The 13746-nt window shown below is 57.1% G+C and overlaps 2 protein-coding genes across 2 annotated transcripts; both read right to left on the reverse strand.

Moving 5' to 3' along the window:
* Positions 1–6488: 6488 nt before the first annotated feature.
* IUM83_18272 (uncharacterized protein) lies at positions 6489–8531 on the reverse strand (the record flags this gene model as incomplete). The annotated part of the gene is made up of 1 exon (XM_067943262.1): positions 6489–8531. One exon carries the CDS (start codon positions 8529–8531, stop codon positions 6489–6491), a length of 2043 nt encoding a protein of 680 aa, XP_067785936.1.
* A 221-nt stretch (positions 8532–8752) lies between these two features.
* On the reverse strand, positions 8753–10672 carry IUM83_18273 (uncharacterized protein; the record flags this gene model as incomplete). The annotated part of the gene is made up of 1 exon (XM_067943263.1): positions 8753–10672. One exon carries the CDS (start codon positions 10670–10672, stop codon positions 8753–8755), a length of 1920 nt encoding a protein of 639 aa, XP_067785937.1.
* Positions 10673–13746: the final 3074 nt, after the last annotated feature.

The following is a 13746-nucleotide window of genomic DNA, read 5'->3' on the forward strand; positions in this document are numbered from 1 at the left end:
GATCGCGGAGTCATACGAGGAGTGCGTGTTCAGGCGATTCGGCGCCAGCGAAGTGATCCGACACGACCGTGAGCCAGGGTTTATGTCCGACTTCTTCAGATCGTTCAACCGGATCTTAGGACAACGACAGCGCGCCACTATGGCTTACCGCCCCAGGCCAACGGCACAGCCGAACGCATGGTGCAAACAGCGACAAGGGCACTCAAGATGTACGTGCAGGATCTGGATCAACGTGATTGGGATGATTACGCAGAACGGCTTACCTTCGCGATCAACACTGCTCAGGATCGGATCCGGGGAAACCCCGTTCTACCTGGTACATGGGTGGGATCCTAGATCCACCTTGGAGGCGACGATCCCGTTAGGCAGCACTCGACGTCAGGATCGAGATCCTCGGAGGTGGAGATACCAGATCCAGCGCTATTACCAGCAGGCACGAGAGCAAGTCAATGAGAAGTTGCGAGAGGCGATCTCGGATCGGGCAGACCACCATAACGAAGGAGTGCACCCGCACCAGATCGAGGTCGGATCCCGTGTCTGGTTATACCTGGATCGCGTCAAAGAAGGGTATGCTCGGAAGTTGGCGCACCTGTGGCACGGCCCATTCCGTGTGGCGGAGAAGATCGGCGAATATGCAGCTCGGATCGAGTTGGCAGGTACAGAGTACCGCCTCTTCCCGGTGGTGCATGTCTCCAAGCTGAAGCTGGTGAAGACATTCCCAGATCGCCCCCAGATCCGGCTGATAGTCGAGGATACAGATCGTCTTGATTTCGATGAAGCCCTGCTGCCTGAAGATAGCTGGATCCAAGGTCTGGACGAGGACGAATACGAGGTGGAGAAGATTACAGACATGAGAACAGGAAAGCGAACTCGTTATGGCCGGATCTACAGGGAATTCTTGGTGCATTGGAGAGGGTACGACGAACCGACATGGACCGATGAGACAGACCTCAATTGCGGTGCGATACTCCACGATTTCTTGCGGGATCGGGCAAATCGGAACCGGTTTGGCGTGATGCAGTCTCATGAGGAGTAGTGAGACAGGGATCAGCTGGAGTGAGTTGGTCACTCCAGCGGTGTGTTGGAAGAAGGATCTGCAGGGTGGCTGCAGATCAATGGGATGGGTGATGTATATTGCGTGTGGAGATCTGGCGTTGTGTGCGTCAGATATTGGCAAACTGAAGACTGGTACGGTGATAATGCTCGCCTAAGGTCCCAGATCACTCAAGATAACTCGAAGCCGAGACGCCGAAGATCAGGTGGATCTGGCGCATATGGATCTCGGTCAAACGGATCTGGGATGAGTGGATCCGAATCAAGCTTATTCAGGTCTTTCGCTGCCCGTACTGCGTGGATCCGATGCAAGAAGGGATAGATCACGTGACCCCAGATCTGAAGTGGAGCTGGATCAGGTGGATCCGGATCCGAAGCGAATTGGAATATGTCGGAATGAGGTGGATCCGGATCTGAGGTGAGGACAATGTGAAGCAGTGCAAGCTGGGTAACCAAGACGGCGAATGACCGATCTGAAGGTCGCTAGACGAGGGTGGAACATGTCGATATGGCAAAAGCGGTATTGGTGGAAGAAATAAGACATGCAAGCTGGATCTGGCCTAGACAGGAGAGACTCCAACGATCGGGTAGTGGATCCGGCCAAGATCCGAGGCGACTCGGAAGGGTCCGGCCCCCTACTCAGCGTCAGCAGTGTGGACACCGAAGAATTTGTCGGTGAGGCGTGCGATCTGGCGTGCTGGGTGATCTTGAGGGCTGTCGCGGTAGTGGTTGCGCCACGAGTCAGCACCGTTACACTCGTCAAGAGCCTCCAACAGATCGGTGGGCTCGGGGCGGTTGAGACGACGGTTCTTGATATTGGCTTGACGAGATTCGTATCCCGGATACCAGATCACGGACTCGTGGCGGCGGGGAAGTGGAGGAAGAAGGAATCCAACAGGATGTCTAGATCACACCACCCCTCCTGCATGGCCACTATCAAGACCTGCAGAAACCCTTTCCAGCGGTTCCCGGCGTGCGATCTGCGGTTGTTGCGCTCCTTGTGATACACTGCCAGCCAGGGATAAGCCTTCGCCGATGCCGGTAAGATCGGGAAAGAGTGCGTGGATTCCCAGTAGGCTTGACGATTTGCCTTTTCGTAACTCTGGTATTGCCGGATCGCGAGTCCAAGCCGGCCACCAACATCCGTCTCAAACGAGATCGCGCCATCTGAGTTCTCAAGAACTTCCCAGGGGCGCGTGGCTAGTAGAGCTCGTACGTTGTTCTCCGTGATCAGCTCCCAGCAGAAGTCGGTGTCGGCGACTTGAGGCCGATCTTCTGCCAACTCGAAATAAGGGAAGATCCAGCCCAGCTGAATCGGCAGGACAGGGAACAGCGCCTGGATCCGCATTGCAGCGAGGGTCTTGTTGTCGAGCTCCTCTGAGATCCAGGGATCTACGTCCGCCTGGATCAAGATCCGAGGTTGCGCTCGTCCAGGGATACATTGCGCCTCAGATCCGAATGGAGCGACAGGTGCTAGTGGATTACGGGCGGGACGATGCCGATTAGCCGGGGCTGGGTTTGGCCCTCGCGGATCCGGATCCGGGTTGGTACCAGGAACCTCGTCATCGTCGGGATCATCATCCGGGGATCCACCGGATCCGCCGATCACAGGTCCACGCCGGGGAGACGCGTGCTGACGACGACGCTCGGCGGATCGGGATTGAGCCATCGCCTGCAGAGTCTGGGCCTCGAGCAACTCGTTGGTGATCTGGGCGGTTTCTTCATCCTCCTCTTCATCATCGTTGGGACCGCCGGTGCCGCTGGTATCCTCGCCTTCCTCCTCCTCGTTCTCGTCGTCAACCTCTTCGGCCGCCGGGTGGCCGTGATCTGCTCCGGGTTCGTCCTCGTCGTCCTCTACGAAGCCGCCGTCATCGTCGATTTGGCCTTCTTCAGCCAGATCGTCCTGATCCGGGTGGTGCGCTGGTTCCGACCCTGATTGATCTTTAGCCATCTCGACGTCGGAACGCTTGGCTCCCTGGTTAGGCACGGATCGGAGTGGGCGCTCGCCTGGACGTGCTGAATCGCGATTCGCCGCAGTGGAGTCACGGCGAGCACGTTTCGACGGCTCCGGATCGGCGATCTCGCCACTTCGCTTGGGACGCTTCTCTTCCTGATCTGGGCGCTTGGCTGCTTCAGCGGGAAGATGCTCTGGGGCAGGCTGATCTGGGATCTCGCCGGCGCTCTGGCGATCTCCTTGAGGCTGAGGCAGCTCTCGAAGTGTACGGAGCAAAGCCGCCGGATCTCCCAACTCGTCGGAGGGGAGAGGTCGTGCACCTACTGCAGTGACCACGATCGCCAGACGTTGGAGAGCAACGTCATGCTCCAAGCGGAGAGCATTGCGATTCCGCTGTAGAGTGTCATGATCCAGCTGAAGGCGTTCATGTTGCTCCCGGATCTGATGGATCTGGCTCTCAAGCAGACCCACAGTCCGCTCAGCAGTGTCCAAACTCGCCCCTGTGCGGCAGATATGCGTCAGTTCACGGCCAAGGAGTTTCAAGCCAAGACGGAGGAACGTACGGAGATCCTCGAGCTCAGATCGTGCGCGATCTGCGTCCAGTATAGCGTTGTCCCGATCCTCCACGGTACTTATCAGATCCGCAGTGGCTGCAGCTTGGGTGGATCGAGCGGTGTTGAGATCGGCCTGTGTCTGCCGGAGGAGCACCCGGATGCCTTGCAGCTCGTCGCGGGTGATCCCCAAGCGACGGTCAGCCTCGGTGGATGCAGCTTGGGCCCGATCCCGCTCTTGGATGAGGCGATCTCGCTCCTGCACCAGATGATCTGGGGCGGAAGCAACGCGGGCCGCCCGATCTCGCTCATGTAGGGCGTCCTCAGCGTGGTAGAGGGCCTCTTGCGCGCGGATCGTGACACTCTCAGCTAATTCACGCGCATCTTGGGCGTGGTCGATCTGCCTGTCCAGCGACCTCTGCTCCTCGTGGAGATTATGGATCTCGGCGCCAGCCAACTCTACCTCACTCGCGAGATGGTCATTGTTGTCGCGAAGTCGATCTCGCTCCTGCGTAAGCCGAGCGACCCGACGTCCCAGATCTTGGATCTCTGCAGTTTGCTGCGTGATCTGGCTTTGCAGGCTCGCGACCTGCTGGGCATGGTCCCCACTCACGTCGCTGCTGGCGGAAAGGAGGCCGGAGACCTCAGAGTGGAGACGTTGGAGTTCCTCACCTTGATTCTTGTAAAGGCGTTCCAACTCGCGCAGTTCGTGAGTCTGCTGAAGCAGCGTTCGAGAGATCTGGGTCCGCTGACGCTCGGCCGTGTCGCGGGCCGCCGTAGCTGCTCGGAGATCCGCGACGAGCTGGACCGAGCGAGTAGAGAGAGCCCGGTTCAAGCGACGGAGTTCTTCAGGCGTGGCGCCGGTCGGAGCGGTCAGATCGGGTGGATCCAGATCCGGGCGGTTACGCGGAGCGCTTGGATCCGTGCGCTGGCCAGACGACTTGCGGTCGGGGCCGGACATAGGGAACACTAGCGCGCCAGTGGGCAGAAATCAAAGGTGCCCGCAGTGATGCCGTTGTGCGGCAACAACTACGCGCAGGAGGCGATTGTGGAGAAGCGAATTCCGGGAAAGGGGTGATTGGGAGCAATCGGCAAAAAGATGGATCTTGACGGAGTCATTATACCGCGGAAGTGACACCCGAGAAGCCAGATCGAAGGGATCTGATGATGTGGGTGGATCGAGGCTGTCAGATGTGTGTGGCGTCAAAGGGAGACTACTGGAAATACTACAAGATGACACAGAAGACGTCTACATACGGCAGAGGGCCAGATCCGTACTATCGGAAGTAGTCGGATCCAGATCACATGTACCCATGTGGATCCAGACCCGGGTCACCTGTACCCAGGCGGATCTGAGCTTCTGAGGGATGACTAGGATACGCTAAGCGGTGGATGGAGCTTACGCCAGCCGAAGGACCCCAGATCAAGACAAATTAACCCAGATCAGGGACGGTGGGATCCGGATCACATGTACCCATGTGGATCCAGATCCAGATCACATGCACCCATGCGGATCTGGGCCTCTGAGAGGTGGCAATGGCAAGCGAAGTGGAGAAAAGAGTTTGCGACGACCCAAGGACTCAAGATCAGCGAGGATCAGCGTGAACCAAGCGGATTTGGGAGAGGTGGATCCAGATCACATGTACCCATGTGGATCTGGATCCGGATCCCGTACGCCCGGGCGGATCCAAGCCTCTGGTAGACGGCTAAGACGAGGAAAGCGAGGAAAGGAGGTTGCAACAGCACAGGGACCCCAGATCAACGCAGACCGACCCAGATCAAGGCACTTCGGAGATCAGCGGATCTGGATCTGGGGATCTGGTGATCTGGTGATCTGGGGATCTGGCGGATCTAGGACTCAGTGGGTGATCTGGCGGCTACAACTCAACGGAGGGAACGAGCGACGATGCAGTGAAGGTAGAGGTGGTCCGTAGAGCCGGCAGGTACAGATGGGAAGATAGTTCGGATTGGGTGATAGGATTTTGGGATAGGATTGGACATAACCATAAATCAGAGTCGAATTTGCCTGGAAGTGCTCAAGTGGTCTACTCGCAGCGGGGAAACGCATATTGGCCCCGCTCGACGTACGCTGTGGATATTGGATTTGGCTCCACACGCACCCCAAGACTACCAAACGCCAGCAAGCGGCCCTCACCCCCAAAGAGTCTAATTTGCCTTGGACAACGCAAGTACCTTCGCCTTCGCCTGGAATCGGGATCGACATTGGCCCACCAAGAAGCAGCAAGGTACTGGGTAGCAGATCTAGTGTTGGTTGAATAATCTGGATAATATATTGGCCAGATCAACCTTCCTAGTGAACTCCCTACAAGTGCAGATCCCAGATCACCCGGAGTTAACTACTTGGCCGGGTGATCCTTGATTCTCAACTACCCTGATCCCGCTATAGGAAGCGGCAAGTACGACAAAGGGCGACCTACCAAGTCGCAACAAGGGCCTACAACACACCACAAGGCAACCACTCGGCCGGATCCAGATCCAGGCCGCCAGATCCAAGTCGGGAATCACTTGATCTGGACCAAGAACCGCGAGCAGAGTGAAGATTTCCGCGCTGCTCCACCGGATCCCCGCGTCTCGCCAAGACGTTCCTACTTCAACACTTGGACTCTTCAGAAGTTACCAGAGGAGCAAGATCCAGCCCTACCGACGGGTACACAAGGTGAGGAGTTCAGCACTGATCACGGATCATCGGAGTACCCCCTCCGTTAGTCGGTGTCCGGGCGCTGTTGGGAAGTTGGATCTAGCAATCTCGCAGATTTTGCTGATCCCGCTACACCACATCTGCCGTCAGCTGGCGGTACACACGCAACAGCCGCACTATTAACTTTCTGCTCGCGTCGTCCTTGGTGCCAATGTTCACGTTCGTGTCGTCCTCCAGCGGCTCGTCACTACCGCTTAATCCGTTCAACCACTCACTCGTGGATCCGCTCACGCCGCAATTCTCCGTTCATTTGCAATAGCTCTATGCTGCTATCTAGCGGTACCCACTGACCCAACTCTTGCCTTGCTGGTAATCGCGCCTGCGCGTTCTTTGCGTTCACCGCCGGCACTATCGCTTTGCCGTTCTTGACCTTCGTGACGGTCGCCGCCAACATCACCGCGCCGGTGTACTTCGTAGGCAGGAAGACGCCTACTTCATCATCATTCGCCACTTCTGCCACCTCGACCGGTGTCACTGCACATGCATCAATTTCCGTTCTTCGCACTATTCGCACAGCAGCCACTCGTGCTCCATTACCGTCGCCGCTCGTCCTAAACGGGATGACCACTATCCGGCCCTCCGTAGTGTAGCGAATTTCGTTCCTATCGAAATCCATAGTTGCCCCATGATCACGCATGAAGTCAACGCCAAGGAGGAACTCGTCCGTGCATCCGGACACAATACATACCTCCACACGAATGATTTCACCAAAGACACTGCGCATGTGGAACTCCCACACACCCACTATGTCCAACAAAAAGCCGCCAATGCCTTCTACATAGTCGACAGGGGCTACTCGCTCAACTCGATCGCCGTATTGCATCCAATCTGTGCCTGCCACCGTGTACCTCGCTCCACTGTCGAACTTCACGTGTCTCCTCGCGCCCGACACTTCCATGATCGCGGTGGGGAGCCCGTCATCCGCTCCAATGTACTCCACGATTTCGCCACGAACTGGCCGTCGCTCAACTTGGTCATCGCGATGCTGCACGAGGCTGACTCGTGCAGGCTTGACTTGCTGCCGCACTCGTCCCTCGGCTTCGTCATGCGCACGCTGTTGCTTGCGTTCGTCGAGCTCCTTCATGGCGTCGTCGGCCACACGCCGCCGCTCCGCCAGTCGCTCGGCACTCATGCGCTGCTGCTCCGCCACTCTCTCACGCTCCGCACTTCGTTTGCGGGCAATCCGAACCTTTGCAAGCTCCCGTTTCATTTGTTGGCGAGCCTCCCGTCGTGCAACACGTGCTTGCTCAACTTCGACACGCTCGTAGGCATTGCCGCCCGATTCACCGCTCGCCTCGCTCGTCGCGCCGCCGTCCGTGGCCACGTCGCCGTTCGGATCGTTCACCGCGGTCTCGTGCATCGTCGCGGGCGCTGCCTCCACCGACTCCCCTGTTCTCATCGTTATCGTGGACGCTGGTGCACTCGCGCTGGTCACCACCAAGCACGCTTTTGCTGCGCGGCTTCTCGTCACCGGGACTGGCTCCGCCCTGTCCTTCTCCATCGAGGCGTCGTCTGCCATCATCTTCTCCCCGTTCGCATCTTCGGCGAGCTTCTCGTGCGCATCGTCCGCTACGCCAACGTTCTTCATTGACGCCGTACTCGCACTCGTTGCGGTGAGCGGACCCCTCGTCATACTCGCCCGCATCACTACGCACGAACTGTTCCTCCTGTTCGGGCGCATCTTGAGCACCGTGCTCGTCTTCCTCACGCCCGACTCCGTCGTGCCCACAGTCGCCGCCAGCGACTCGTTCGCCTGCACTGCCGTGTTCTCATTCGACGTCGCGTCCACGTCCGTCGTCACCGACACGTCCGTCTTCGTACTCGTGATCATCACCGCCACCATTGCGTGTGGCACCGATGTCAACATGCAAGGGCTGCTCATCGTCATCTCGTCCACGGTTGCCGCCGCCGACGCACTTGGCTGCGCGCCTTCTCCAGCACCAAGAGGGTCTGCGCCTTCTCCAGGCAGACGTCCATCGTTCACCCTCCGTGTCACTTCATCCTTGTCTCGTTGCTCATGCTGGTGGTCAGCTCGCACGTATCGCGCAGCTGCCATCGCTGGACGTACGGTGGCTACGTAGATAGCAGCTCGCGCTGCATCCTTCGCCTCTGCCTCCTTCTTCATCATCTCCACGACCGAAGTCGCGCCGTCGTTGCACAGGCGTACCGCTCCCGTCATCGTGCGCACAGGGACACCTCTCCTCGCCCTGCGTTCCTCGATCTCGTCGGCATTTGCCGCCCTCGTCTTGCTCATCTCGCCAGAATCTGCCGCGCGTGGCGCCTCTCTGTTCCGTACATCGTCTCTTCCGTTCACCGGCCGAACAGTCGTTGCCTGCTCAGTTCTCCTCGTCCTCATCGTGTCGGTCGCTGGAACAACCTTCACCTGCTTCCGTTCATCGTTACCATCCGCCGTCAGCTCTTCCAGCCGGGGTTTTTCACCTCTCACCGGACGCCATACCCCCTCAATCGCGCCCGCTACTCGTTTTCCGCCGCTGGACGTGGCTTACGCCCACGCTGCTCCAAATAGGCATCGTTCTGCGCCTTCGCATCAGCGTCGGTGCATGCTCGTGCGTAGTGACCAGGCTGGTGACACGCAAAACACTTCGGTTCGTTCGGGCATTGCGTTGCCCAGTGGCCTGACTGACCGCAGTGAAAACACACTCCGCTGTTCGGACGGCTCGTGCCGCTTGACCTGCCGTTCGGACGCTCCTCTTCCGTCTTCCTCGACGCCACTTGTCGCTTGTCTCCACCCGCCTGTTTGACTGCCGCTTTGAACTTCTTACGCGGTTTGACATCGGCCTCGTCGCCACTGGACTCGTCCATCTCGTTCTTAGTCCGATACCTGACAGCTCTCTTGTCCGACGCTTTGGCGCTCGTCACCACCTTCGCAGCCGTTCGCTTCCTGTCCGACTTGCGAGGCTCGTACCAGTACTTCCCGTTCCAGACGTGTCCCGGAGGCGGATCCCACGTACCAGTGGCCTTGTTATAGACACCTTGAGGATTCGTAAAGAGCGCCACATGCTCCATGTCCCTCCTAGCCATTATTCCCTCATTCGTGCTCACGTTGCTCAGCATTTCGGCCGGCAGGCCCATACCTCCGATCCCAGGTATCGTTTGACCCGTCGTTCCAGCCATCGGTATCAAGTACGGCCTCGGTGCCATGGCCCATGGCAAGCCGCTGTTCAACACCCCTTGGGCGACGTTATCCATCGGGTCGTCGATCTCGGTGGCCTTGTCCACGGCCTCTTCCAGTGTCTTTGGCCTTGGTTCTTGCCGGACGAGCTTCCGCGTAGTCTTATCAAGACATCGATAAAATTGCGCGAGCAGGACGCGCTCATGCACATTGTTACGGCCGATGACATCGCGCAGGCCAGCCGCAAAATCTACATACGTTTCTCCAGGCATCATCGGCCGCATGCTCACTCGCCACTCTGCCGCTGACTTGTCCTTGCGTTCGCCGTAGCGGCGTAGCAGAGCCTTCTTGAGGTTCGACCACTTCCTCTTCCTTGTAGGTAGCCTCCTGTTCATGTTGACCCACCACTTGGCGGCGTCCTCCATCAGTTTGTTGCCTAGGATATAGTAGAGTGCATTGTCCGACCACTTTCCTCGTCCCGACTCTTCAGCTCCTTGGAGGGCCAAATCTACACGGTCGATCCACGTCGAGACCGATACCTTCGGCGATGGCGTGTAGGTTGGAAGCTCCAGATCCTTGACATTCTTTCGTCGTGAATGCCGCTCACGACGCGCTCGTTGTCCACGTCGCTCGTTACGTCGGCGCCGTTCGCTGACGTCGTCGTCCGAGCTATCACTCGAGTCGTCGCCACCGTCACTGTTACTGGTCCAACTGCTCTCGCTGGATCTGCTGCTCGACTCAGACGAGCTGCTCTCGTCTCCAGGCGCTCCTGGTGTCGCCCTCGTCTCGTTATCACGACGTTGCCGCCCACGCGTTGCAGATCGTCGCCCGTGTGTCTCATCGTTCGGCGTCGGTGGTTGCAGGCGCGCTACCATCGCTGCCAACTGCCGCATGGTCGTCGCCATAGACGCCAGCTCAGGCGTAGTCGCCGTCGTTGTCCCCGTCGTCGTTGAAGGTGTAACCGTCGCCGTACAGCTCACCGCCGTACGCTCCGTTGCCGTCGGGATTGCTGAGGTGCTGCTTGTAGTCACCGGTGCCACCTCCACGTGTCGTGCGCTGCCGCTCCTCGTCTCAGCGTCCTCCCGCAGCACTTCTTCACGTGCCGTTCGTTGTTGTGCACCGTGCTCATCAGCTTCGCTCTGGCCCGCCTCGTCGTCATCGTCTGTCTGGACCAGCAAATCCTTGGTCTTGCGCCGAGTGATGCGCTTCGACTTGCCGGACCTGGAGGCCGTCTTCGTGCGAGTGGAAGTCAAAGTCGTCATGGGCGATGCCTTCGTCGCTGATACACTCTCCAAATAGCTCGTACCGCTCAATTGATGCCCCTGTATGACCACCATGTACCGGTCCTCTTATCTTGCCCGAACCGCTGGGCAGGTCGTATACTCACGCTGCGAGGTCGCTCGTGAGCTTCGTAGTCTCAACGCAGTACTGGCCGTCAGAGATCCACTTGATCTCCCCCTGCCGGAACGCCCGCCTCGTGCGTTCGTTCCAATTTTATTAAGAGATTCGTCAGTAACCTCAATAGAGCTAGCAAATGCCAACACTATACTCGTTCTCGTCCTCGTACAACCACTCGCACGCGTTCAAGTAGCACGCCGACTGTCCCCAGATCCCGCGCGTGACGCTTCTGAAACACCCCCGGACCTCAGTGTCCGCCGTTGCTTCCACCCACGTCGTACCCCGCCTGGAACCCACTCGTCGCACTGCTTGCTGCCGCACTCGTAGCCCACAGTGGCGTCTCCACCACCACACTCGTTCTCAGTTACTCTCGACTCGGGGAGCTCTCTCTCCACCTCGTCCAATCCGTAAGAGGGGCGCTCACTTCGCTGTCGCCCTCCCTTGTCTGATTCAGAAGTGATCCTTCACCTCGACTCGTCCGATTTGTAAGTAGGGCGCTCACTTCGCCGTCGCTCGTCCAATTCGTAAGTGGAGCGCTCACTACGCCTTCGCCCGTCCAATTCGCAAGTGGAGCGCTCACTACGCCGTCGCCCGTCCAATTCGCAAGTGGAGCGCTCACTACGCCGTCGCCCGTCCAATTCGCAAGTGGGGCGCTCACTACGCCGTCACCCTCACTCGTCCGCACGTTTACTCAACCGACCGCATGGAGGTACTTCAACGCGCTCGGCTGCACGGCGGCCGCGCTCTCCACCAATGCGCGTCCTCCGATCGTGCCATTCGCACGTCTGATTCTCCTCAGCGTTCCCGCAACGCATCCCCAACAAACTCGCTCTCTGGTCGTCGTGCTCGCTGCACTCTTCGCGCACGTCGCGTTCATCAAGCACGTCGGGTTCACCGCGCACATGACGTCCATCTCGTACATGTGCCTGCTGAAGGCCCACCCGTAGACCTCCACTGTTACAAAGTGTTGGTTCTCTAAGGAGGCACATCTTTCTCGAGACAGCAAGCATATCGTGATTAAATCGATCTCCCAGCAAATAACGGTTTTTTCAGCGTGTAGCTGTGTGTTATGCCGATTTACGTAGACTTTTCCATGCCCACATACAAGACAAAGTCAAATTACCAGTGTAAGTTTATCCAGGGCTGTCTGCAGCCTGACGAACCACAGTTAATGATCTCGACCGGTACGCTGGTGACTGGACAGATGCCGAGACGTGTTCTTGCATGCTTGCAGTTCATATTTGCATGCTTCGAACCACTCAATACTGTGTCTGTGCATTACCACACCGAGCATAGCAGTAAGCCCCCTCATACGTAGCTCAGAACCCGCGCCTCTACGTGTTGATCTCACTCCCGATCGAACAAGTGCATGCTCGAGTCGATGTACTTGGATAAGATCGAAGGGTAGCGAGCGTAAGCGCGTCATAGTTGTCGTGGGAGCGCACAAATGCAGGAATTCGTGAAAAGCTTGATATTTAAATAATTGCATTGCCTCGCTTGAGCGAGTGATTTGCACACGAAAAACCATAGGTTACCCCGAATTACCTAGTCTTTTGCAGGTTTATATGTACCCCATGCGATTTGGCATGGTCTCGGGAAGATGTATACTTTATCACAAAGATGCGATATTTGCCGAGGTGCCGACCAACTCCTCAAATGACCTACTGTACACCGATGGAGCATATGTCATACGCTCCATCGGTGTATATTCTTTACCACATTGTGGTGCATTCAGCTGGAACATACACTGCATGAGTCTCATTCGTCGCCCTTCAACCGTTCACAGCGCAGCCCATACTTCGTTTGTCGGGTTATGAAACGGTTTCAGAAGTGGCGATCTTCCCCGAATTACGATAACCAGTGGATCTAGAATGGCAGGATAGCAGTCATGGTTGCTCGGTCAGGGTTAACTCGCCAGTTTTACTCTTGGAGTACTGTAGTAGCGTGTTGTGCCCTGAAAACTAGTGCTAATAGCGAATACCGAACAATTTCGTACTAGTTGGGGCGAAGCCCCCCATAATCATGGACTCTGTTTTATGGATTTGTGTGTGGTACATTACTCTGATATCCATTCTGATTTACGTTTTTACAAAGGGACTTATGCGTTTTGAGAATGGGTTAGGTGTACAATTTAGAATCTTGTCTACTAGAGGCTGTTTTTTGCAAAACAAATTGTTTACGAACATTGTGGAGTGGGACACTTTGCTGAAAATGTTGTACCCTTGCGCCAGCTGAACCGTCGACAGTGACCAAATGACGTTAACGCAAGGTTCGAAGTTAATAAACAGGAACAAACGCCTGCACTATAGGGGTCCGAGGAAATGGCTTAAATCGCTAAGTTTAGCACAATTGAAGGTCTATTAAGACCGCTTAATAGGACCTGATTTAGCGAAAAAAAACTGCAATCCTTAATATACTCGTAAAAACGGCGCAGCGTAAGAAGTAGGCGTAAAAAGTCTGCGGCTGCTGCGAGCGGCTATGCTGGGCACTTCGACTGAGGTGCGCCACTGTGCAACCTGCTCCAGGGAGGAGGGGTTGCGGCGGAGTACTGCCTGTGTGTGTGGGCCTGCCATTTCTACCGCGACAGCGCCCTGCATCAGTGAATGATTAGACCCATTAGAGACGACATTAGAATACGGCTTGAGCGACGAGAGTAACTCGATAGCAGCCGCGGTAGATCCCGAGTGCTCTTGCGTCACGCAACACCGTATCACGCTACAGCCACATAGTACAAAGTACGCACCGCTAAGCTGTTCGCTGCCCCCTCCTTTGACAGACCGTTGCTTGCCTCCGCCTGTCGGTGTCGTCATCATTTTCGCCATGGCGGGGATGATGTTCTCTGGATGCCCGGCATCGCCGCGGACCAACAAAAACGTGAACATCCAGTAGGTGCGAGGCGCCCTACTTACGGTAATGCAATCACGCGTGCCGCCATCGG

This window comes from Phytophthora cinnamomi (genome assembly GCF_018691715.1).
Source record: "Phytophthora cinnamomi strain GKB4 chromosome Unknown Contig73, whole genome shotgun sequence".
Lineage (NCBI taxonomy): Eukaryota > Oomycota > Peronosporomycetes > Peronosporales > Peronosporaceae > Phytophthora > Phytophthora cinnamomi.